The 27078-nt window shown below is 48.3% G+C and overlaps 1 protein-coding gene across 1 annotated transcript in view; it reads right to left on the reverse strand.

The window, feature by feature from the left end:
• The window catches only part of RFK (riboflavin kinase), a 110659-nt gene that overhangs the window by 27834 nt on the left and 55747 nt on the right, over positions 1-27078 (reverse strand). The window contains exon 3 of the mRNA XM_086950978.1: positions 24221-24323. Coding sequence (XP_086807104.1) covers positions 24221-24323 — 103 coding nt within the window. The remainder of the gene's footprint in view (positions 1-24220; positions 24324-27078) is intronic.

Consider the following 27078-nt stretch of genomic DNA (forward strand, 5'->3'; position numbering starts at 1 on the left):
TCCTTTTCATACCTGGCTGCTAAAACATGGAACTCACTCCCCGCTTACCTGCGCCTCACCCAGAACCACCTAGCGTTCAGAAAGCAGCTTAAAACGTGGATATTTGACAAATAATCCTCCTCCCCTTCCTAAGCGCCTTGAAACCCTCTGGGTATGTAGTGCGCTATTCAAATTTTATGACTTGACTTGACTTGACTAAAGCGGGATGGGCCGGGCGTCTGGGTTCTGACTGGAAACCTATCCTGTGTGTTATGAGCTACAGCGTTAAAGTCTCCCCCCACTACTAGATCACCCTCCGGGAGTTCTAACAGGAATCTGCCCAGGTCTGGAAGTGCAGCCGCATGCATTGCCGGTGGAATATAGATAGACACTATGTTAAGGGGCGTTCCTTCCCATTGCCCACATGCCGCTGCAAAGCGGCCGTGATCATCAGTTTTGATGGTCTGTAGTATGAACCGGGATGTCTTCTTCATTAAAATACCTGTCCCCCGGGATCCTGAAGTGAAGTCTGAGTGGACTATCATGCGGTAGCCTCGTCTATATAGTGCCTTACTGGTGTCACCTATTAGATGTGTTTCCTGTAAGAGGACCAGATCAGGATTTATCCTTCTGATGTTCTGCAGGACCAAGCCTCTCTTTATCTTGTCCCCCAGTCCCCTCACATTCCAGGACATCAATTGCAGTGGAGTCACCGGGCCCGAGTGAGGACTCCTCTCTATGTTATCAGTCTGCGCAACTTGTGCCATCGCTTAATTGCAGAGACGGAGATGAACTCCATATGGGACGGCATCAGTAGTCCCGGTCTATGACTATCCATATAGTTGTTAGTGTTGGCCTGTAGTGGTGGGTCTATTCGTGACTTGGACTGATGCCATCGTGACCGGCGTGTGTTAACCAGCACATTGTGCCATGTAATGTACCTCGCATATTCCTTAAGAGTCAAACAGTTCAAACAATCAAACTTTAACATCCTCCTTTCCCCCGTGGTCCCCCCCTCCCTTGTACCCCTGCTACACGGACTTTGAACTGCCCGCCATCCCAATTTAGCAGAGTGCCTAACCCAACCCACACATATACTCGTTACTTGCTCGTTGAGGGTGAAGAACACTACGGAGTCAGCGACCCCTCATACTCTCCTCGGAGGTCCTCAGCCCAGTGTCCATGGCAGCCCACTCGGCAATTCCATCACAAATAAATGGTCCTTGCCCACCGGACTGTTATTCTTCCGTCTCTATGTCCCCGTGAACACGGTTTCTTGTTGGTGAGCGACTCACTGCCTCAGGTCCCATCGCTTGAGCGTCCGCCCGGTCATCCGTACGTTGATCTCTAGTGTTACTGCCCGAGCGGCGGGATTGAGAAGACGGTCTCCAGCCATCCAGCCAGTCTCAGGCTACTTCCGGATTGTCAAAAAACCATGTCTTGTTTTCGGCCACCACCCGCAGTCTGGCTGGGAACAACATGGAGTATGGGATCTCTCTCGGTCTCAATTCTTTTTTAATTTCTAGAATTGTCTTCCGCGTACGGGCCACCTCCGCTGTGTAGTCCGGGAAGAAGGCCAGAGTGGAGTTCTGGATCTTCACCGGAGGGGATACTCTTGCTGCCTGTAGGATGGCATCCCTGTCCCGGAAGTTAAATAGCCTCGCTAAGATAGGTCTCGGAGATGCCCCTAGTTTTGGCCGTCCTCCCGGCACTCTATGCGCCCTCTCGACAGAGAAGAAGGTCGACAGACCCTTAGGTTGGAGTTTCGATTTAATCAGGTCTTCCACGAAGAGATCAGTTGCCCTGGTACCTTCAGATTCCGGAACTCCGAGGATTCTTATGTTGTTTCTTCGGGAGCGCCCTTCCTGGTCGTCCAGCTTTTCTTTCAGCGCTTTGTTCTCTGCCGTTATTTTCTCCATCGCTGTTTGTAGTTCCGACATCCTCCACCAAGGATTTTGTGACCAGTTCCAGCGATCCCACTTTTTCAGCCATTTTGTGGAGATCTGCTCGTATGAGAGTTATCTCTGTGGAAATGGAGCCCACCGTGGTCTGCACCTGCGTCAGTGCCCGCATCACATCGTCCAGTGTCGCTTTTTTCACCCCTGCGCCATCTGCCGTCCTTGTGGCGTTCAATCTTGCGTCCGCTGGGGGTGAGGTATTTTTGTTGCAGGCGTATCGCTCAATGCGAGTTTGTGTCGTGCCACTTTGGAGCCTTTCCCCGCCATAGTGTCTACTGTTCCTCTATTGGTTATCAGCACCGGACGGTATTTACAAGGAACAATCCGGGGGAGGGGGTATTGACGTGTGTTCTCCGTCCAGCTGTCACTCCGGCTCTTGCCCCGCGTTCCTACGCTCAGTCAGCCGGGTTTCGGTTGGGGCGGGCTCCGCACGTGGCTCTCTCAGTTCTTTATGGTACCGCAGTGTATGTGCTCAGGGTGGGTATCTGGTCCTTCATGTATTATCATGCAGCAGTATTCCTATTTAGGGCCGCGGGGCTGAGGGCAGGGGCGTTTCTGTTGATAGCACCTTCCTTCGTTGTCCTTATCAGGATTGCGCCCTGTAGTCAGATTTAGCTAACAGCCTGCTTGGCAATGCACAGTCCCCTGATCGCTAACTTTAAGGCTTCCTGTAATGTAGATGGGCTACTAACCGATTGTTCGTTAAGGGTAAATAGTCTACTATCTTCTGCCTACTATCTTCTTTAAATAGCGCGTCTTGTACACCTCCATTTGGGAGCCTCCAGGTAAGCATAGCATGGCCCAGACCAAGAAAAAGAAGTTAAAGTAATAATGGGGAGTTATCTTGAAGGGACCTGGGGAAGTGTTCTACACGGTTAGCCCATGTGAAGACATCTCTTGTGACTAACCGGTAATCTAAACTGGTCCAGGATTCAGGAGCGCAGGATACATATGTACCTTCCAGTGCCTGTGGGTGCCTTGTGTTCCATACAAGTAATTGTCTGTTATTATATCAGTTAGTTGCCTGGCCACAACCCCTTGTCTGCTACAAATTTTAGTTGTCTCTTTAGTCCTTGTTATTGCTCTAGCCACCTCTGTCTTGAGCCAAAGAGCGCTTAAGATTTTGTTGTAGATTTTTGCTGGCTGTGTCGGTTTTTCAGAAAAATGAGTGCACTGCTCATTAGGATGCAAACTTTAGCGGGATATAAAAGGCTGTATTAAATCCCTGTTTTCAGTAGCATGTGTTTTTTTGCAGAGAGGAATTTAATGTTGCCAATTGACACTGTATATGAGGTTGCAATACTCTTTTGATAGGCACAATATTGCTGCCTTTCAAATTGGAAAGGCATGTAATTATTGGGTGACAAGAGGCACCCGTTAGTGGGCGAGGCCCCAAATGATCTGTGTGATCGGTCCAAGGGCTGCCTTTCCTGAAAGCTGACTCGCTGGAAGAGTAACCTTTATCGGCAAGACCCTCGCCTGTCCCGGAGTAACGTGCGTACGGCGCAAACAGAGAATAGTGATTGTGACGCCATCGCCATACATTGAGAACTTTGACTGCGAGGGGTGAACGGCATTAGAAAGAATCAGCGCCTCATTATTTGCAGGAGCAATATGCAAACGGCAGTCTAACTGAGCAGTAGGCACGACGCCTAAGATATATACATACACAAATTGTTAAATACCACATCATGAGGAATGAGTGGCAACGTTAAGAGACAGCGCTTGAATAATCCTTGGTTTTAATCTGTACAAAAGTACATTAGTCGTGGTGCCACACCGAAAAACAGACCCCAGATGAGGAACGTACCATAACTCTTTAGGGGGAAGTGTCATCTCTCTGGACCTTAAATAAATCAATGCTACAAGAGAATAGTACTATCTTTGTACATGAGTACTACTTTAGAAATTGATGGTAAAGTCCTGATGAAGGCATATTCTTAATGTCGAAACGCGTCGACTGGATGCCATCTAACCTTTTTTAATTTCTTGTGAATACATATGTATCACCATATTGTTATTTTATCAAGTCTGATTAATGCACTGAATTTTATCATTCCTTTTTTAATTATATTAAAAATGTATTTTTTCTAAACTGCACTAGTTTGTTTGTTTAATCTATTGTGTAATTGATTGTATGCCTGGGAGCGTTATTTCACACATATTGTTTACCCTGTCCCAGGATATTGATCCTTATCAGGGGGTCCTTGTTGCTAACATAGGTTCACTTTAAAATGACATCAGACACCACAGCAGTGCACACTTAAGTGTATTAAATCCACTGGGGTTTCTAAACATACCTGCCTCACCATATACTAAGGACTTACAGGTAGATTGTCTTTGCTAACTAGAATTACACCAATTAACAGACACCTTTTACAGGATAGAGCACTGGCCTTGGTCAGGTTAGCAGAGCCCAAGGCACCTTTAGAGTCAGTAACCACTAGCATCAGTCCGAAAACGGGGGTGATCAGGGGAAAAAAGATGGCTTCCTACACAGCTCTTGAGGTGGTGCATGCTTTGTATGAACTAACACACAAGGCCATAATCATCAGTGCTCTCTAAAAGAAAAATAAGGATGGATGGTGAACAAGATATCTGCTATAAGAAAAATACGTTGTAGAGTAGGAGATTTTCCTTACTCTATTTGGGACAGCACCTAGAAACATTAGGCTGTAAACTGACAAGTTAAACCCAGATCTGAAGTTGACCATAGAAATGATGATCAAATAGAAGGAATGTAGTCTACTGAAGAAAAAGAAAGACACTTTGTGGCTCACAATACTAGAGCAGAGGAGTGCAATCCCTATCACTTGATTTATTGAACCTATTTTTTTTTTTTTGGGGAGGGGGGTTAACAAGCTTTCATGCTTATTTCGTCTACTGCTAAGTAGGCCTATCCCCTGCAGCACAATCACATTGGTTGCCAACTTGCAGTACTACTGTATGGATCTCTGAAATAGAACCGTCGTTAACAAAGGCAAGTTTGTATTCATTTGTAAAAACTTATACATTAGATTCATTAATGCTATTAAGGTGGTTGGTCCAAATAAATGTCACAAGCGTTGTACTAAACTTGTATTAGTCAAAGTGGTTCCAGTATAAAAATATGCAAAAACAACAATTGATGGACAGAATGCAGAACAATGTCATACATGCACCCCAGTAGAGAGATCTGGGCCTAAATCCATCGTTTTTTGCTCACCATGCCATTCCAGTTTGAACACAGGCTATATGCAAATCAGTCTTGACCCTGTGCCTCATGGGAACAGTCCAGCCCGAACTGCCAAGCCAGGTCCTTCCTGAAACAAGCATCCTAGGACCGTTTTCGGGGTTTCACCCCGCTTCAGCCAGGATAGCTTGATCCCAGTGGCATGAAGAGCATGGGACCTACTTCTTGTCCAGGGAAGACACAGCTTGGCAGCTTGGCAGTTCGGTCTAGACTGTTCCCATGAGGCACAGGGTCAGACTGATTTTCATATGGCCATGTCTGAACTGGGGTGGTGGAGTGAGCTAAAGAATAATGATGGATTAAACTCAGATCAGTTGACTGGGGGTGAGTGGTGAGTGTTTGATTTGCTCAAACGCTCTATCCATCATCCCCTTTGGTATCGCTTTGTTCACCTTAAGTTGGCTGGGTATGCCCAGACGTGGGTCCCTTGCTCACTTTGCCACTGGATTCAATATAGCTTGGCTGGTGAGGGTTATGAACCTGAAACCGGTCCCAGGATGCTAGTTTCCAGTCCAGGGAGGACATGGCTTGGCAGTTCGGGCTGGACTGTTCCCATGAGGCACAGGGTCACTTATTTGCATATGGCCATATCTTGACCCTGTGCCTCATGGGAACAGTCCAGCCCGAACTGCCAAGCCAGGTCCTCCCTGAAACAAGCATCCTAGGACCTTTTACGGGGTTTCACCCCTCTTCAGCCAGGATAGCTTGATTCCAGTGGCATGAAGAGCACGGGACCTACGTCTTGTCCAGGGAAGACACGGCTTGGCAGTTCGGTCTAGACTGTTCCCATGAGGCACAGGGTCAGACTGATTTGCATATGGCCATGTCTGAACTGGGGTGGTGGAGTGAGCTAAAGAATGATGATGGATTAAACCCAGATCAGTTGACTGGGGGTGAGTGTTTGATTTTCTCAAACGCTCCGTCCATCATCCTCTTTGGTAAAGTATAAAAATGTGGACATGTTACAAAATGTAACAATTTAAGGCTAATTACAATGCTGCCTTATTATATGAAAATACATGCATTAGCATGAAAGCAAATGATTGTTTGCCTTCAAAATAAACTCTTGAAAAATAAAGATTTCAACCTAAAAAACACGTTTTGCCAAACTATGTGCAGGTTTACCTTTGTCTGGGGCACCATTTAGCAAAAAAGTGTTTGACGGGTGACAGTATTTAAAAAGAAAGATTAATAATGGAGAATCAGAATACAAATCAGATGGGAATCTTCGTGGAAATCTTTATGGGTAACTGCAAAATAAATTGCGGTCCCAATAATTAAAAAAAAAAAAGTCACAAAAGTGCACCTAAAGGTATAAGTTGTTGCATTGGAAAGGTATAAGTTGTTGCATTGGACTTTCTGGAACTCCTGAGACTTACATAAGTGGCCATGAAAATGATACTCCTAGAAAACGTTTGTGAATTACATTTTCGTATCAGCAAATATTCACATATATATTTGTTCAAGAGAAATCTACCGAGTTCTTGTAAACTCACTTTCTCTTCACCCCCTTTTGCCACAGCCCGGATTTTTTTACCCTTTAGCCCTAACCAGGAGAAAAATTCCAACCATCTACAGTGTGGAAATAGAATTGGTAAGGAGTTGCTGAATACCTTTAAATATTTAAGTTGCACAGACTTTGAGCATTCCAGCCTAGAAACTCCAGCTCCCATTTAAATAGATTTGCATGGGGACATCTGAAATTCCGTGAGGGGCAAAGCAGACCTACTGCATCACTTGCTGCCACACTTGCTCCTGGGGCCCTGACGCTGTGTGTTTCCTCCGCCGCCGTTGCTCGTGACACCGCACGGCTGCTGGGTGGGGAGACTACAGCTCTCAGCCTGCACAGCGACCAGCACCGGCTACTTCCGCCTTAGCGCGCCCGGAGGCGCTTAAACAGCGGCAGCTCCCTCGGTGGAGCGGGGACATCTGAAATTCTGTGAGGGGCAAAGCAGACCTACCGCATCACTTGCTGTCACACTTGCTCCTGGGGCCCTGACGCTGTGTGTTTCCCCCGCCGCCCTTGCTCGTGACACTGCACGGCCGCTGTGGGGGGGGAGACTACAGCGACCAGCCTGCACAGCGACCAGCACCGCCCACTTCCGCCTCAGCGCGCCCGGAGACGCTCAAACAGCGGCAGCTTTCTCCGCGTTGCGGACGCGCGTGGGCGCTGCCGGGCTAACCACGGGCAAAGGGCAGGCCGTCTGTGGCCGTCCGGGGCTGGCCAAGGCTGGGCTGGGCCACCCCCCTTGGCAGGACATATCATATAGTCGTTGAACCACCAGGTCAGTGATAAATCTGGACCTATATTTCTTGACCCTGTGGTAATTAGTGTCCCCTTGTTAACGAGAGTTACTCACTGTCCTATTTTCTCTGTGACTGTATTTGAACCACATACAATATGGGGAAGAGAACACCTGTAGTGTTAGGACCGAAAAACAGGCAGAAAACATCCACAACAACTACTGCTACCCCATTACCAAGCCTAACTACAATCGAATAAATGTTGCAGAAGACCATCGGGGTTGTGGTAACAGCCATAGAGAACACTGAAAGACACCTATCGCTTCCCCCAAGTGTGCCTACGCTTATGCACCCAGATAACACATCTATGGTTCTGGCTACTTCATTTGACTCTTTGCTTGCCGCATCATACGCAGGGCTACCTGGAGCAGAGTCTAACGAGAACTGCCCAATACAGGATATGATGCCATCAGACCATCCCGATACAGGAAGCAGGCTCTCATCTACTCCTACCATGTTGTTACCAAATATGATTGTGAGCCAAGACTCGCCTCCATTCATAGTAGATGATTCGGTATAACTAGAGGGCACAGAAGCTTGCTCAAGTATTGATTTGGTAGACATGGAGAAGGAAAACATTGATAGTCCATTAGTACGAACTAGGGGGCAAAAAGCTAAGAGTAAACTGAAACACACTATTAACGAGTTCCCAACAAACAAGCAAAGGGGCAAAGGTGGGCGTAAGCAACGGAGGGTGGCACATAACCCAGTAGGGCAGAGAGGGGACAAGGGCGAGGGACAGCCCAATGATATAGATACCCAAACCTCAGAGGCAAGAACAGAGATGGTGAACGAAGGTTTCTGGGGGAGAATGGAGACCCTGTTTTCTACCTTATTAGGGCCCATTAGTTTAAAAACCTCAAATATTGAAAAGAGGCTGGGAGCTATAGATGAACAAGTAGCGAAATTTAGCACAGGGCTTAATCTAACAAGAAAAACCAACCCAGGGACAATTACTGGAACGAAGGTCAAAAATAATATAACTAATACAAAAATAGATGCCCGTAATGAAGCTCCCTCCCTAACTCCTAGTACGAGCAAAAACATAGTAAGCACACAACCCCCAGTGAAACAGGTACCTAAATCAAGTCTGACAAAGGCAACTAGTTCAGGAGGTGTAAACCCAGCCTCAGATAATAGCAAAGTGGCACCCGCTGGACAAGTTAATAGGGGCACTTAGTATCCCCAAGCAGATAAGGAGGGCCAGACTCCAGTAACCAATGTGAGACAGGTACCGGCCCGTATCAGTTTACCCTCGGAATGCGGGGCCTATGTTGTGGTTTTAGTTAATGTCCCTAAATTGCGGAAGGATCAAGAGGAAAATCCTGCGAGCCTTAAAAATAAAACCCTCCATTGGCTGTTTGCAAATTGCAACTTTACAATGGAAGAAGCCAATCAGATTATCCTAACACAAAGGGTGGGATCGGTGGGCCCGCTTAGGAAAAAATTTGAGGAGGACTGTATAATTATAAATTTCAGATCCCCCCATTGGGCCCAGAATACGCTTGCTAACGCCCCACTGCCTTCCCCTTGGGAGTTTAATACAACTCTTCTCCCTCTAGGCTATTTTTATAGGAATTTAATGGATCCTAATTTCAACTTTAGGAATAACCCCCAATTGTGTCATCAGGCGACATTTCCAATGTATCCAATGCCCCACCCATGTTTCACTATCCCTCCCCAGCACAATCTAAGAGATATGAGTAACCCAAGGAATAACCAAAATATGCCCCGAGACGAGGCGAGGTACACATATAATATCCCAACGCATAATCGGTTTGAACAAGTGTTTTCAAACCTGGACGATCACGACTGACTGGCAAATCATAAGGGCGGTACCAAACTTCAGGAGGCAAGTGTAATATGGGAACATTCATCACCCACCCAAATCAAACCAGTTAAGGGAACAGTAACGCATGACCAAATTCCCTTACTTATAGCAAAACAAGGGAATGAGAATATAATACTGACAAATGTTGAGCTAGCCATAGATAGAGGTGATAGGAGGAAGCCAGCCATTCCTACTAGTAAGTCAGACTTGACAATCCTTAGCTGGAACGTTGCTGGGTTAGAATCAAGATTGTCAGACCTGCAATGGGTACAGTTATAGGGTGATAAAGATATTGTCATGTTTCAGGAGACATGGGCCACTGAAAATTTGTATATAGAGGGCTACTATTGTTTTAGCGTGACAGCACCCAAGCCTGATTTTGGTTGCGCAATAGGCGGCCTATTTATTGGGATCAAAATATCGGCTGGTGGTATTATTAGGGATTTACCAACTAAGAGCCAGAATATACAGGTTCTAGAATACAAAAGACAGACCCGGATTTATTTAATACATTTTTATAATAATGATTTTAATTCTGTCCTAAATAGAAATTTCACAGAGCTCTCCAACGTTCTTTTAAACTTGGAACAAAATACAGATACAGATGAGGAGAAAGGATCCTCATTGGGGGGGGATTTTAATGCGAAAATCACGATGAACCATCGGTCTAAGGGGAAAACTCAACTTGACCTAGCTGAGCGAAGGGGCCTAGAACTAGATAACTTGTTAACTGAGCATATTCTCAGTAACGCTTTGGAAGCAGGACATTCTGCTAGCAATTACTATGCCCCTACCTTTAAAGGTAGAGATTGCTCTTCGACAATTGATTTCATTTTTATGTCCCCTCATTTAATAGATCTAATAATAACGACCACAGTGTTGGAAACATCATTTGGCGAGCATAACCCTCTTATAGTTACCCTACTCTTAGGCCCAAGCCCCGTATATGCTAACTTGCATGGAGCAAGAGACATCACCCCTTCAAGAGATGGCTTGCGATTGAAATGGAGCGGAGTCGATAGTGGTGTCATACTACAAATTGTGAAAAAGGAACATTCCCACCTGATTAACTCTTGCCTATCTTTTGATGGGAACGGTTTAAGGGTAATCATGGACATTGGCAAATTTTGCTTGGTTATAAAAACTTGCCTAACAGTCCCTTTACCAAAGACAGAGAAAGAGCCAAGGTGGTTTAACTCCGCCTGCTCGACTGCAAATAGGGCATTGCGCAGGGCTTTAACTAGAAAATACAGATGTATAGCAGAGTTACAGGTAGCTAGGAAAGATTATAAATCTAGAATTGCTGAGCGGAAAGTCGCATTACTGACGGAGCAGTGGGAGTAACTGGTCGAAAGCGCAAATCAGAAAAGCAGTGACTTCTTCTGGACTGCCGTCAGAAAAATGCGAGACATGGGCAAACAATTAACCACAACCAGTTGCACCATAACCAGTAGTGCCTTGGAGGTCCACTTCTCTAAAATATACGCCATTCCAATTGAGAAGACAATAAGCTTTGTTCCTGGGCAACTGCGCTGCCTGCAGATTGGTCTCAACAAGGTAGAGGTATCCATCAGACAGAGCCTTGGTAACAAGGCTCCTGGTCCTGATGGTCTTCCAATAGATGTTATTAAGTGGAGCCCTGATTTATGGGCACCAATCTTACTCAACGTTTTCAATAGTTTGCCCTTAGTGCCTATGCCCAATACCTGGTCCACTAGCACAATCGTCCCAATATTCAAAAAAGGCGATAGGTCAGATCCGATCAACTATAGGCCAATCTCGCTCTTAGATAACACTTTAAAAATCTTGGGGCAAGTTCTTTATAATAGGATGTTGGAGTGGACGGAAGACTGTGAATTGTTGGACCCCTGTCAGATGGGGTTTAGAAGCAGGGTGGGCACGGTGGAGCAATGTTTAAACCTGAAACTGGTGATTGACAAGTATAACATTGCTCGATCGTCCCCTATTTAGCTTGCACTTATGGATCTTTCATCCGCTTTCGATCTAGTCAACAGATCTAAACTTTTGTCCATTCTTTTGGACTATGGACTGGATAAGGCTCTTGTAAACTTTTCGGCTTATCTCCATACTGACCTTAAAGCGCAAGTTAGCATTGGGTGGGTGGGGAAGACTCTGGGCCTATTAAAGTAGGAAGAGGGGTTAGACAGGGGTGCGTTTTAGCTCCCCTGCTTTTTATCATTTATATCAATGGGCTAACCAATTCCCTATAACAGGTGACTCCAGACGTACCAATAATCAAGGGGCAACCGCTACCGGTCCTCTTATACGCAGATGATGCAGTCCTTATGGGCCGCACCCCAAATGCGCTCCACCTACTTCTTAAAACTTTTGTACAATATATGGAGGCCCTAGATCTGCGTGTGAATTTAAAAAAATCTTTTATTATGTCTTGTGGCCCAAGGAAACGGAAGCTTAATACTATACGTGTGGGGATTGACAAGTTGGAATCTGCGAGTACATTCCTGTATTTGGGTATGGTGTTTGCTGCGAACGGCTCGTGGAGTGGACATTTGGTCCACGCCACGGGCAAGTTCTCAAAAGCCATCAATTCCATCTTGAGCTTGCCCCGCCCAAAGAAAATAGGTGTCTCTAAAGCCATTTTAAAAAATGTTAAATTACAGTGTGTACACACACACATATGGGGCTGAGGTTTGGGGTTTGGGAAACAGTTATAGCATCCAACAAGAAGTAAATCTTTTTTGTAGAATGATCTTGAGTGCCCCAATCTCTTCTTCTGAGTTCATTTGTTATAATGAACTAAACCTGCCCTATGTATGTGATTTCATCAGGTCCAGACCAGCTCTGTTCTGGCTCAGGATCTGGAAGAATAACTCAGCTGCCCTAACACAGGACATCATAAATTATTGTCTTAGCTGTGAAAAGGGTTTAGCAATTCCCTGGCTCCCGGGAGTTTCTAAGACCCTGTGTGCTGTGGGTAGGGGAGACCTTTTCTCTGACCCATCCAGAATGAGTTAAAACACACACTATATGCACTTTATAATTCCGAAAGAATGGGAAAGGAATTACTCAAATCATCAGTTGTGACTTACATGGGGAATGACTTGATTAGGCAACCACTCCCACTATATCTTACCCTACCCATGACCAACTGGAAAAGATCGTTGCTGTTCCGTCTAAGGGCTGGTACTGTAAAAAAAAGAATTGTGTTTCCCCTTGGGTTACCATCAGACATCACATTTTAAACCATGCCCTTGTGACGGGATAAGTAAACAAAATGATCTGCATTTCCTATTTTTCTGTACATTTTATTTAAAGTATATTTAATGGTTTTTATCATCATATTTTAGAAAACGTAGACCCCTTTCTTTAAGGGATTCTTATCTAATGTTGATTTCTCTTGACACAGATAAATTGTTTTTTCGCACCAGCACTTTCTTGAGATTGATAACTCGTGCACGTAAAACGATGGAAAGCCCGTCTGTATTTGACGTATGAGAGCTGAAACAAATTCTAACTATTGTAAATAGATTTGTAAAAGAGATTATGGGACTGTTTTATTGAATGTTGCTTTTATGAATTTTATGCAATTCGAATAAAGGTCTTTTGAATTAAATTGAATTATAGATTTGCAGAAAGGTGCAAAATTAAAGCTTTGCTAGAATTAAAAACCTGATATCCTAGGAGCTGTAACATACCAGGAGTTCTGATATGATAAGAATGCGGTCATAATTTGTCACCTCACTTCGTGGAACCAACCGGGACAAGTGGAGTTTTCGGGTTTTTTCATTTAATTTGTCTTTACAGGACAGACCGATTTCTGAACCTTTATGAAACTTGGACAAGAAGATATTTTTACAAAATTCCACATCCCCGATTAGAAAGGGCTTTATTACTTGTGTAAAATATGAAAAACGTCTCAAGGGAAAGCCCTGCACAAAGACAAGTAGGATGACTCTCTATCCTTTGTACAACAGGTGATCGTGAACTGGCAAGAAATGTCAGCAACCGGCAACACCAGGCACCCCCCTCAGACAATGGACTCTCCGGTGCAGATGACCTGGACGCCTTGGATGCTGTGTATGAAGCCGATACACCAGAGTCGCCAGTGCCTTCACGGTCCCAGGACATTGCTGTCACCGCCACCTTGACCACAACAACAACAGTGGCCCCTGCCGTCGGGACCTGTACTGCCACTACCACCACCACCACCACCACCACCACCACTGCAACAAGTCTTCCCTGTGCCACTCTCCCAGACCCATTGGACAATGAAACATCATCCACATCCAGGGAGAGCAGGGAGAGTTTCTGTGCTAGGACCCAGGTGAGGCAACAGGTCCCGGACAAGAGGGCAGGTGCAAGAGCAGGTGGCCAGCAACACCCACCCAATTGTGGTGCCGAGGCCCTGGATGCCATCAGCACGGTTGTGGACGTATATGAGCGCGCACAGGCAGAGGCACGGCAAGACACACTGGAGCACCGGGAGCTCTTGAGTTCCATCCATCGACAACAGGATGGCACAACTGGTGGACATCATGGGGCAGCAAGCAGCGGCTCGGAGGGAGCAGCCTGCAGGCCATATACCAACTCCCACTCCCCCCAGTGGCCTGCAGGATGTCATTCCACAAACATCCCCCGAGGCCACAGAGAGGGATGTGTCCCCCGAGCAAGCTGCCCCCACAGCAGCCCCCCTCCGGCCAAAATACAGAGGGGACGTCCAAAGAAACAGCCAGGTGAAACCAGTGGCAAAGCACCAGCCAGCCGCCAGACCAGGAGCCAGTGCTGACTTCACCATGCCCTGAGTCTGTGATTCACTCTGCTGACTATCCTCCCCCACACCGCCGGGCCATCGCATATATCTGTTGTACTGGGTTCCCACAACAATGTGGGTTCTACACGATGTTCTCATCCTTCATGACTTTCAACTTGCTGACCCCACACCCATCTTTTAAATATGCACTCCACCAACACTGCCACCATTGTAAATAAACACCCTTGAAACACTCATGTCTGCGTGTACTCCATGTTTTAATCACAGGGTGTACAATGATGTAAACGTTACCATGTCCAAGGAGCAATGCCTGTCTGTAGTCATGGTGAAAATGAATCGACCTAGGGAGAACAAGGGAACAACATACACATGTCAGGAGACTGCATCACAGCCTTCACACCACACCGCACTTCACGGATGTGCTATCTATCCACTCAACAATTTGCACCAGTCACAACATACCCATTCTTGAGCCGTGCATGACTACCATGTCCCACACACGTTTGCATCCAGCACAGAGCCAACCACAGGCAGCAGTCACAACCCACATCCAGACATCACCAACCACCCCTCCCGCATACCATGTCAACACTGTACGTTGACACCCACCTTCAAGGGAAATAGCATTCAATGAGCTGACGTCTCTGGTCCACACCTTCCTCCTCTCCACTATCATCATCACTGGACACGTGCGGGATAGCATGCGGAGCCACTTGTTGGTTTGCAGGGTCCAGGATCAGGGAGATCCCCTTGCGCAGGGCCAGGTTGTGGAGCATGCAGCAGGCGACCACGATTTTGCAGACCTTTGCGGGTAAGGCAGGCCCCTCCGGTCTTGTCCAGGCAGCGGAACCTTGACTTCAGCAGCCCAAATGTGCGCTCCACCACCCGACGTGTCTTGCCATGTGCCACATTATGGGGCTCATTATGATTGCGGATTTTCCGCATCCTCCGGGCCGGCGGAAGCCACCGCCGGCCCGGAGGATGCGGAAAATCCGCAGCGGACCCACCAAAGACCCACCGCCACATTAGGATGGCTGGTGGGTCCTGGTTTCCGTCCGCAGCTTTTCCTCCGCGGTTGGCTTACAACCGCGGAGGAAAAGCACTAATCTGGTGACGGTGTCTCTCAGACACCGTCCGCCAGATTAGTATGTGCCTGCAAACATGCTTTTCCGCGGCGGCTTTTCCGCCGTGGAAAAGCATGTGTAACTTCACTGCGGCGGCCCGTTGCGGGCCCCCTAAGTGAAGGGGGGGTAGGGGGTGCACATGGGGGGTACCTATGGTACCCCCCTGCATTTGTATGCAGAAAGCGGCAGGCACCGTGCGGTGCCTGCCTCTTTCTGCATGCAAATGCAATGCGTGCATTTTTAACATTGCCGCGGGTGCAGCTTGAAGCCGTACCCGCCGCAATGTTAAAAATAGAGGATGTGACCGCCACCCTGGCGGTAACATCCTAATCGCACAGGAGGGGACTCCACAGCCCATGCGGACGTCCCCTCCTCCTCAATGACCGCGGACGGACGCAAGTCCGTCCGCGATCATAATCGGCCCCTATATCGCTGTTTGCCTGGGGTAGTGGGATTCCGTACTGGGCTCAACAACCATGGGCGGTTCAGATATGCAGAGTCACCTATGGGAGAGGTGGACAGGCACATCCAACATTACCACTGTGGTGTGGGTCATCAGGGCACACATACAACACAGTGGTTGACACTTACAACTCACCAACAAGCCAGCCACGTTCTGGATGCATATTCGCCATCAGTTAGGGCACAATGTTGCTCCGCAGGATGTGGGAGTCCTGTGTAGAGCCTGGAAATCTGGCACACACATGCGAGATGATCTGATTGGCCTGGCACACCACTTGGACGTTGATGGAGTGGTAATGCTTCCGATTACGATAAATATGTTCACGTGACTGTGGTGGAACCAGACCAATATGTGTGCCATCAATGGCACCCACCACATTTGGAATCCGACCCAGAGCGTAGAAATCAGCCTTCACAGCTGGCAATTCTGCTGCCCCTGGAAAATGGATATATTCATGCTTAAACAGCATCATGGCTGCCTGGACATCACGCAGTACCACACTAAACATGGGTTGGGACATCCCCCCTGCTGTACCAATTGTGTGCTGGAAAGTGCCAGTAGCGAAGAAGTGAAGTGCCGCCATCACCTTGGCCGTTGGTGTTATTGCACCTGGATAGTCCCTGCGTGGCTGCAGGTGGAGCTCCCGTTGGGCAACCAGATCTGCAATGTGTGACGGTCCAAGCAGAATCTGTGTATCACCTCGTCGGCCACAATGTCCTCCAACACAGTGTATGGACGGTGCACATTCGGAACCCTCCTAGGATGGGAGCACATGTCAATTCTGAACACAACACAGCTGTACCACATTTGTGATCATGACAGACAAAGCAACAACAATGACTGACATCACCAGTGATGGTACCACAGACTACATGTGGGTTGGCCCTGGCACACTACAATGGCCCACCTGTAGACTTGCCACAAATTGACATCCCACAATGACATCACAGCCATGTGTATGCACAAAGGCAAGTTTCCATATGTAGCACAGACAGCCTTGATTGTGCAACATACACCTCATGTGTGGATCTGCATCCCCACAGCCCCAATCTTTGTGCTGCACCATGCCAATACATAAATACACAGTCCATGAGGTCATCACCTCTGACTAAATTTGCATGGACTAGACATGGATACATGAGACGGCAATCCATCAAGCATACATCACACAGCAACACAATCACAGTGCATCCATCACATCATCACGTCGCTGCACAGAACAAGCAGAGACTCACATGGAACACAATCTGCAGGTCCATGGTAACACTGAACTGTGTAAATGTTAACCAACAACCCATGTCACATGTGAGCCACCACATCACTACATTGTCACAGATGTGCAGTGGACTGGCATGTGCACTCAGCACTGGTCTAGGTGGGTAACTTGCAATGTTTGCACTGCCCTGTTGCATGATCATGGTGGGAAATGGAGACCCTTGAACAGCGCCCATGCCACAGCATGATGTGTTGGCAGGTACCATGTACCTGCTTTGCCACCCATATCCCCTTGCCAACACTGAATGTGTGCCTGACCATGCAGTTATTGGCTTGCGCTGGCAGTGCACGCCTGCCGCAAATATAAAACTTGCATTCAGCCTCCAAGAAGGCGTTTCCCATTGGCTGTTGAATAGGGTGCCATGGCGGCGACAAACCAGCGCGGTCATGCGTGCGCTGCCGCTAGGGTGCATCTTTCAAATGCATCCAGTTTCCGGCACCGCGATGGAGGTTCACACATACCGCGGGGGAGCGGCAGGCTTTCCGCAACATTTAAATCTACATAGTGAAATGGCAGTTGGTAGGTCCCTCCATGCAGATAGCGGTACCCACCGCCGTTCCCCGGCGGTGAGTCACCGCCCATGCCCATTCAGTTTAGGGGCCCGCCATGCAGATAGCGGGGCCCACCGCCGTTCCCCGGCAGTGAGTCACCGCCCATGCCCATTCAGTCTAGGGTCCCGCCGTGCAGATGGGGGTACCCACCGCCGTTCCCCGGCAGTACCGCTATCTGCATGGCGGGCCCCTATACTGAATGGGCATGGGCGGTGACTCACCGCCGGGGAACGGCGGTGGGTACCGCTATCTGCATGGCGGGCCCTTGACTGAATGGGCAAGGCGGTGACTCACCACCGGGGAACGGCGGTGGGTACCGCTATCTGCATGGCGGGACCCTAGACTGAATGGGCATGGGCGGTGACTCACCGCCGGGAACGGCGGTGGGTACCGCTATCTGCATGGCGGGCCCCTAGACTGAATGGGCATGGGTGGTGACTCACCGCCGGGGAACGGCGCTGGGTACCGCTATCTGCATGGAGGGACCTACCAACTGCCATTTCACAATGTAGATTTAAATGTTGCAGAAAGCCTGCCCCGCCCACGCGGTTTGCGTGAACCTCCATCGCGGTGCCGGAAACTGGATGCATTTGAAAGATGCACCCTAGCGGCAGCGCACGCATGACCGCGCCGGTGTGTCCCCGCCATGGCACCCTATTCAACAGCCAATGGGAACCGCCATCGCAGTTGCAAAATGCAAGTTTGAAAATCGCGGAAGGCGTGCACTGGCACCGCGGGCCAGTCATTGGAGAGTTTTAAATAAGACAGACCTGGGACACCAATTGCAGCTGCCATGTACCGATGAAATTACCTCTGGGCCCTATATATGTGTGGGAGTGTGCACCACGTCTCCACTGCTTCCAGCCACTGCTGTCTGCACCCCATCACCTCTACCTGCTGCTGCCTGCTCCCTACAACACCCAGTGCTGTTGCTGCAGATCCAGTCTCCAGCCAGTGCTGCCTGCACCCACCACCTCTACCTGCTGCTGCCTGCTCCCTACAGAATCAGGTGCTGCCGTGCCACTGTCCTGGACACCGTGATGTCGAGAGTTGTGCAGATCCGGTCCCACCCCTTCACCACTGAGGAGCTGGATGTCCTTGTGGACGGGGTGCTCAACCAGTATGGGAGGCTATACGGTGCCCCTGGAGTGCTGGTAAGTGCAGTGTGATGTGAATGAGGGGGCATGGTGTGCACCACTTACTCTGTGCATCTGCTGTCTGGGCATGCTGGGGGCTGTGTGGGACACAGTTGGGCATGCTGTGTGCATGGTGATGTGATGTGTACCCAGTTCCTCATGATTCGCTGTCCGCACTTTGAGATGGGTGTGGCACGCAGTGTCGCAGAGCACATGCCATATGAAAGCTAGTAATTAGTGGGCTGACTCAGGTCTGTTGTGTGCATGTGATAACCCGTGGGGGTGGTGTGGGAATTGCATGTCCATGTCCCTCCATGTTGGGGCCATGGCACAGATCTCTTTCCAACCAGGGCCATGTCGGTCGGTGGTGTGCATTTTAGGGCAATGTGGGTGTGCTCCAGCCCTGCCTGGACATTGTGGGGTTTGTCTGGTTCACTCACAGGCTGATTTGCTACTATGATATGACATCTGATTCACCCATGGGCACCAAGAAGATATGTCTATGCTGGTACATGTGCTGTTCCAAAACCCATACCAGCTATCTAGTTTGTGTGCGTCTTCCCATGCCTTTTATGTAAGTCTCATGGCATATGTACCTACCAGCCATATCCGCTGTTCCCCGGCTATGTTTATGTGATTCACATGTACAGTGTGCCTGTGTTGACTGACTAATGTACACTGACAAGTCTTCCACTTACCTCCCAAATCCTTAGCTCAAACTTCACCAGTGTAAGGCCATATGGAGGGCCATAGCACGCGATGTGCGTGCCGTGGGGGTGTGCAACAGGCAACATATACACTGTCACAAGCGGTGGGATGACATCTCCAGGCTCAGCAGGAACGTGGCGGAGATGACACTGGGGTGATTCCACGTGCTGGCAAATTTGGCACACCGTACCATGACCCTACTGATGGCACACATCCTGGTAGTGACACATCCTGATCTGGCTGCACGTTTGAGTGAGGAACAGCAGGAATCTGGGGGTGAATCTACAGTATGGGCTCATTTTCTTAATGTGTGCCTACATAGGTTGCATGTCAGAGCCAGTACACATGCCTCTGTGATGTTGGCAGTGTGCTTCAATTGCTTGTGAGTGGACGCTGTGCTGTGTGCAGTTGTCATGGTTTTCCTGCAGCATGACATACATGGTGCATTCCTGTGTCTGGCCCTGTACTTCACAATCAGACCTGCGGCCTCATTGCATTACCTGCATATTTGTCCGCATTGACGTGCCATGGATGTTTGACGCACATGTTTCACATGTGCAAGCAATTTGTGCTAATGGGGATAGGTGAAGGAGGTTGTGGATGCACAGGCTGGTTACGACATGTTGTTTTGACTTCCAGGTCTGTCTGCCATTTGCCTCTGAAGTTTGTGACTCTGGCACTTACATGTACCCACATCTCTCTCTCTTTCAGCATTGGACGAGGGCAGTGTCAGACAGACAACAGAGGCAGTTGGTGACAATGCATCGTGCTCTGATGTAACACAGGATATGACCGAGACAGATGTGAGCAGCATCGTTGAGGGTGGCAGTGGTGACCATGAGGACTCACGTGTTGAGACACCAACATCCTCGTCATCCGACAGCGGGGGTGAGTCTTCATTGTTAGGTGACACAGGGAGTGGGAAATCAACCCCCTCAACCGGCACACAGCCTACAGGGCCCACACTCCCGCAAACTGCAACAAGTACTGCCCGTGCTCGCTAGAGTCGGAGACGCAGAGTGTCCTTTGGTCCAGGCACTGCTGCACCTGACCCTGTGTGGAAAACCTCCCTCAGTGCTGAGGAAGTTGACCTGCTACGCCAGCTGTGTGTGGGTCAGACTAACATGCTAAATGCATTCCTGGACCACGACAGGAGGTTGGGCCAGGTGGTAGCTTTCATGGAGGGGATGCATGGGGATGTGGCTGGTATACACAGGACTGTCCAGTACTTGTCCTCGAAAGTGAAGGCAGCCATTCAGCTGTCACATGCCTAAAGTTCAGCTTCTGTCCCTGCGTCCACACCACAGGCTGTAACAGAGGAGAGTGACCTCTCCGATCCTGCCTCACACTCTGGATATGGCACACGGAGCCAACACAAGCAGCAGGCAAAGCAACACAGGCAACAGACACCATCCCCTGGGAAAGCTAAAGGCAGCGCAGGGCACGACATCAGCTGCCCCTCAGATGAGACACAGGGCACTCAGGCGTCCCCATCCATGTCCACTCCCAGGGACAAGGCATCTCCCAGGGACAAGGCATCTCCCAGGGACAAGGCACCTCCCAGGGACAAGGCACCTCCCAGGGAAAAGGCACCTCCCAGGGAAAAGGCACCTCCCAGGGAAAAGGCACCTCCCAGGAAAAAGGCACCTCCCAGGGAAAAGGCACCTCCCAGGGACCAGGCACCTCCCAGGGACCAGGCACCTCCCAGGGACCAGGCACCTCCCAGGGACCAGGCACCTCCCAGGGACCAGGCACCTCCCAGGGACCAGGCACCTCCCAGGGACCAGGCACCTCCCAGGGACCAGGCACCTCCCAGGGACAAGGCACCTCCCAGGGACAAGGCACCTCCCAGGGACAAGGCACCTCCCAGGGACAAGACATCCCCCGAGGACATACAGCCATCAGCCATGCCTACCCTGAAGCTGGTGTTGGTGAGGGATCGTAAGGTACATGTCTCAGAGGTCGATTCTCCACATACCTCGACTCCCAACACCACCCCGGTAAAGCAGAGGAAGGAGCACAGTGTTGTGGGGTCCCCTGTTACACATGTGTTTGAGGGCAGAAGGCAGGGCCAGAGCAAGCGTTCAGCAGGGTCCAGCACGTCCCCAGAGAGCAGACCACCACCAGCACATGATCCACCTTTGATGGGAAGTGTCTGTGGAGCCAGCACCACTTCCCAATCCTAGCAAGTCCACACCGCCTCACAGATCCCCAAAAAGCGTAGACACACACACTGCAAACAACTGAGCCTCATACTGTCTCTCCTGTACAGCTGTCTCCAGCTTCCAGTGCCACCCAGCCTCCTGGACCATACAGCCCAGTGGGTCATCAGTACAGTGATGTCACAACCTCAGCTGCAGTTCACTCATGTGTCAGATATTGGCACTGTGTCTGTTGTCCACTCTCAGTTGTCAGATACTAGCACTGTGTCTGTTGTTCGGTCTCCTGTATCAGGTACTGCCACTTTGTCTGTTGTTCACTCACATGTATTAGATACTAGCACTGTGTCTGTAGTTCGCTCTCCTGTATCTTGTACTGACACTGTATCTGTGGTTCACTCTCATGTAGAAGATACTAGCATGGTGTCTGTTGTTCACTCTCCTGTATCACGTACTGCCATTGTGTATGGAGCCATCTCTCATGTATCAGATGCTAGCACTGTGTCTGTTGTTCACTCTCCTGTATCAGGTACTGCCATTGTGTATGGAGCCATCTCTCATGTATCAGATGCTAGCGTTGTGTCTGTTGTTCAGTCTCCTACGTCAGGTGCTGCCAGTGTGTCTGCACCTCCGATGGTACACAGTCCACCTGATTCTGTGGTGTGAGTTTCAGTCCCCCTCACACACATCTCTTTTACATTGCTGGCTGGACTGTCCATTGTTGGCACCCTGGTGGTGTTGTTGTCCATGGCAGTGTCTATGCACCACATATCCCTGAGCTGCCTCAGATGTACCTGCTCTGTTCTGGCCACTGGCTCAGTGGTAACTGTGTTGCTTCTTGCCCCTTGGTTTTGTAGCTTCTCATGGACATGCTCTGCACTCTCATTGCCCTGCCTGGAACTGTGCTGCTTCTTGCTCCTCGGTTGTGCTGCTTCTCATGGACATGCTCTGCACTCTCTCATTGCCCTGCCTGGAACTGTGCTGCTTCTTGCCCCTTGGTCGTGCAGCTTCTCATGGACATGCTCTGCAATGTGTACTGGCCCCTGGGCTGGCTCCTGGGTGCATCAGAGTGCTATCTTTGTGATGTTTAATAAAGGCAGTTACTCCTGTTGTGTACTTTGTCAGTGTCCGTGCTGGTTGTGTACTTGCAGTGGGGATTTCTTGTGATTTACAACATGCCCTGTCTACCATGGATTAGTTCACACTGGTGACGCACCTGACAACAAGTGAGGCAAGTTTTGATTATGCCCCCTGCACCGCTCAATATACATATATTACTTGGCCGGCCCAGCAAGAGTAAGGGAGTGACACCTCTGCCATTGATGGGAGGGTGGCAATGAACGCCCATTTACTTACAGAAAGGCCTCTCAGGCACCCACTGGGCCGCTGACTGTCATTTACAAATGCAGAGACCGCCCAAATCGGTCCACCACGGCTGCCCCCAAAAGCAGCCCTCAGCTGGGACTGGACACCGGCCCCTCGGGCATTGCCCTAGTGCCCTTGTTGCCATTCCGACGCTGCTGGTGTGAACAGGTAACCATGTTCATGCATGCTGTGGCGTGGTATGTGTGTATTGCATGCTTGCGTACCTGCGGTGGCTTCCACGACGGTGCATGACTTGCTGATAGTGAAGTACAAAGAGGGCCGGGAAGGCGTGTAGGGCTGGGTCCATGGCGGTCGGGTCCGTGCGGTGGGTCTCGTGGCACTGCTTTCCCTCTCCTTTGTGGTCCTTCCGCCGTCCATGAGATGGAGGTGTTTCTAACGCGGTGTTCTGGTTTGTTTTCGACTACGTAATATTGCGGACGGTCGGACGTTATTCTGCACGGCGGTGAGCCTGGATTGGCTCCGTCCGCCGTGGTGTCTGGTGTGTTCCCGCGGCGGTTCACGTTTTTCCGCGGCGGACGGTAAATGTGCCCAGTTCCCCTTCCTAATATGGCGGACGGAAGGCCGCTGCTGCCAGACGATGAGGTGCATTTTCCGCCGCCTCCAGCACAGCGGTCATGCATCCGTCCGCCATCCTAATAGACCCCTTAGTGTGGTGCCCAAGCAAAAACAGGAAAATGCCCCACAGGTCTGCAAACCTGGGTCTCCTATTGGAGAAACGCTGCACAGCAATACACTGGTTGTCCCAGAGTCCCAGACTGTCAAAATGGCACGAGGATAAGTCAAGTCGGTCCTCATAGAAGAACTTCGATTAAAGTTGATCTGAACGGTCACAAATACAGAGAATGACCTTATGGAATGGGTGAAGATGTTAAACCAGCTGACAGGTAATCCTGTAGTTCATGATGAGGGAGGGTGACAGATGAGGGAGGAGTGGGGGGAGGGGGAACACTCACGAAGGCCTTTCAGAGCTCACTCCTGGTAGGGATGTAGGGCAGGAGTGTATAGACGATTCTGTTCCTAGACTATGTCAATTGAACCATACTTTGTGCATGAGCTGTTCTTGATATGCAATCGAACTGTGTAATCCTCATGAGTTTTTAGAATGCTGGCACAGTATTTTAAACAAGAGAAAAAAACCTTCGGTCAAATCAGACATTTACACTTAATAAAACTCAGGTTTGCTGGAAATGTTGATGTATACATAGGCAAACACTTTATTATGTGCATCAAAGCACTTTAAGAAAGAGAGGCAAATAGTAGCACAGTTGGCAGTTGTTACAGTACTTTGCTTTTGTAAGTATATGTGCAAGTAAAGGAAGCCTGAATTAAATTGAAAAGAAAATAATTTTAGTTTACTTACCCAACGAGTTAAAGGTTCTTTCTGGTCTAATATACCCAGCAATAACAATACTGAGGGTTTCTCCATAAAAATCTTCTTCGAAAGTATGTATAATGTGGGTTTCCTAAAACAAGAAAGGTACACTAATTTACGAAATGTCACTATTTTTTTTACCTGCATGTTTTTGTTTTATCTTGCAGTACTAGGAGCGGCTAGCATACGCTTCGTATACATGAATGCAAAGACAGAGGGAAAAAAGGAGGATTGTCAGGCTCATGTGGCCGGCTCAATTAAAATTTGCCTAACAAAGTAAGTTTCAATTCTATTAAGGGCACGGAGGCGAGGATTATGCTATTTCTTTCTTTGATTTAATACCATATTTTCAAACAGCACATATTTACATTTTTGGAAAAAACGATTTTCCCATAGTCCTTCCTCACTGCTTGGACTCCCTCTTTCTTAGCGCTAATCACACCATTAATTCAGTATCACAAGTCCAGTTTCAATCAATTGTTTCCTACAAAAACACACCATGTCAGAAATTGTTTTAGATCGTATTTTGTCACAACAGGTCACATGACAAACATTAATTTCGCACAAGGCAGAAAAACTTCAGCACATTGACATCAGAACATTCAATTGTAATATCCATAATGAAAAACAGCCTTACTTACTATGATACGGGGAGAGTTTGCATCTTAATGATCGGCGGGTGGGATAATCCTCGCCTCTGTGTCCTTAATAGAATAAAAATTTACCTTCACATTGTTCGGCATATTTTCATTCTATCTCAGGACTAGAGTAGAGGATTATCCTAGTTTAAAGCTTACTCACCCCACCAACTGAGCCACCTCCATCACCAACTTCAAGTAGAAACGTAATTTGTTAAAAACCGGGGACCTCACTTTCAATATTGGCAAAGTCAATTGCCCCGTAGCTAGAGGCCTGACTATTGATCTTGGGCTGTTACAGCTCAAGCAGCTTCTACTGACGCCTACACATGCACACGGTCAAATGATAGACCCAATTTTTACCAATTCGACTTTGATAGTGGCAGGTCTTCTTATCCCCATGGCATGGTCGGATTATTTTTAGGTTCCTTTCCAAATCTTTGAATTCCCTCTGCCAATAGCACAATCCCATAAAAAGAGAGCACATAAATGGTCCCTCATTACGCCAAAATCAGGAAGTATTAGAACTTAATTTCTGTCATACTGCTAACAGACAAGCAAAGGGTGAATTAATCAGGACATGGATGCTTTGACCCCATTAAACTCTAAACCCAGCATGCACTCCAAACCTTCGGCAGAATGGTTTACTGTGGCATTGCTAGATAAGAGGAAAACTTGCAAGCAGCTGGAACGCCTGTGGCGGAAAGATTATGATGTTCACAACAAAACAATGTACCTAGATTCTCTGAAAGAATATCACAGAGATCTGAGGTACACGTGTGCTAATTTTTATACCCAGAAAATTGAGTAGTCAAAAACTCCTCAAGGGAACTTTTTCAGATAGTCATCCTTAGAACATACAGCTGGGTCAAATCCACCCTCCACTGCTCTCTGCGATCAGATCGCTTTCTCTTTTTTCGAGAGATAAACACCATCTATACTTCCTTTCCTGAAAATGCTAGAAACTTTCAGTTTCCTACATCTGATCCATTATCAACCACCGTTCCCGACGGCTTTTCAAACCTGAAAACTATTTTGGAGGCTGAGACCTACTGCCTTATGTCCTAAGTAAAATCTTGATATCCATTGAATCCCCGCCTCCCCTGCCATATAAGAGCGAGGCAGGGAAGTGATAGCCCCTGTGCTCACTAACTTGATCGATTTACCATTCGTGTCAGGGCATGTTCTCTCTGATTGGAAACAGGCTATGGTGATCCAACTCTTGAAGAAACCAACATTAGATCCTAGAGTACCTGAGAATCTGAGACCCATATCCTTGCTGCCTTTCTTTGCAAAAGTTGTGGAAAAATTTGTCAAACAGCTGATGAACTTCGTGTAAGAGAAAGTACTTCTACATGAGACTCATTCTTCAGCGCAGAATCGGCTCTCCTATTTGCATCAGTCATGGCGTCTTGCAGCAGATAAAGGCAAGACAGCTGCACTTGTCATGCTTGACCTAAGTGCAGCTTTCGATACATTATCTCATGGACTGCTATTAGAAAGGCTACAGAATTACGGGGGCACCGTGTTGGGCTGGATTGCAAACTTCTTGCAGGGTCACACTAATCAGTTGAGCCAGCAGCCCTACACCTCAAAGATACTGTAGCTGCAGCAGGGAGTGCCTCAGGGCTCAGCCCTGAGTCCGACCCTATTTAACTTATACATACACCCTTTAGCCGAACATATTGAGGGCCAGGGTGTCACAATAGAATTCTACACTAATGACACCTAGCTGATTAGAACGTTGGCTCAGGATAACAACGAAGCAGCCAATGATTTCAAACTATGTCTGGTAGACCTGGCCAACCGGATGAAGGACAGCTGTCTGACATGGAATGCAAATAAAACAGACATTCTGTTAGTAGGCAAACAATATTTTATCTGGTCCACATTGTGGTGTCCAAACGAGCTAGGCCCTATGCCGGTTCCCAAAGCTAAGGTGAAAAACCTTGGAATCCGGTTCAATTCTACCTTATCATTTGAAGATAAAGTTTCAACTCTAGTCAGTACCTCTTCTGGTACCCTAAAAATTATTCGGAAGATTCTGGGGCTTCTACCAGATCCTGCAAAAAAGAACGGTAGTTCAAGCCCTAGTAGGATCGCGAATGGACTACTCAAATGTAAGCTATTTGGGAGACTCTAAGGGCAGGCTTAAAATGCTCCAAAGGCTACAAAATAAAGCAGCATGACTGCTCCTGAATATTCCCA

The sequence above is a fragment of the Lissotriton vulgaris genome, unplaced genomic scaffold (genome assembly GCF_964263255.1).
Source record: "Lissotriton vulgaris unplaced genomic scaffold, aLisVul1.2 SCAFFOLD_720, whole genome shotgun sequence".
NCBI lineage: Eukaryota > Metazoa > Chordata > Amphibia > Caudata > Salamandridae > Lissotriton > Lissotriton vulgaris.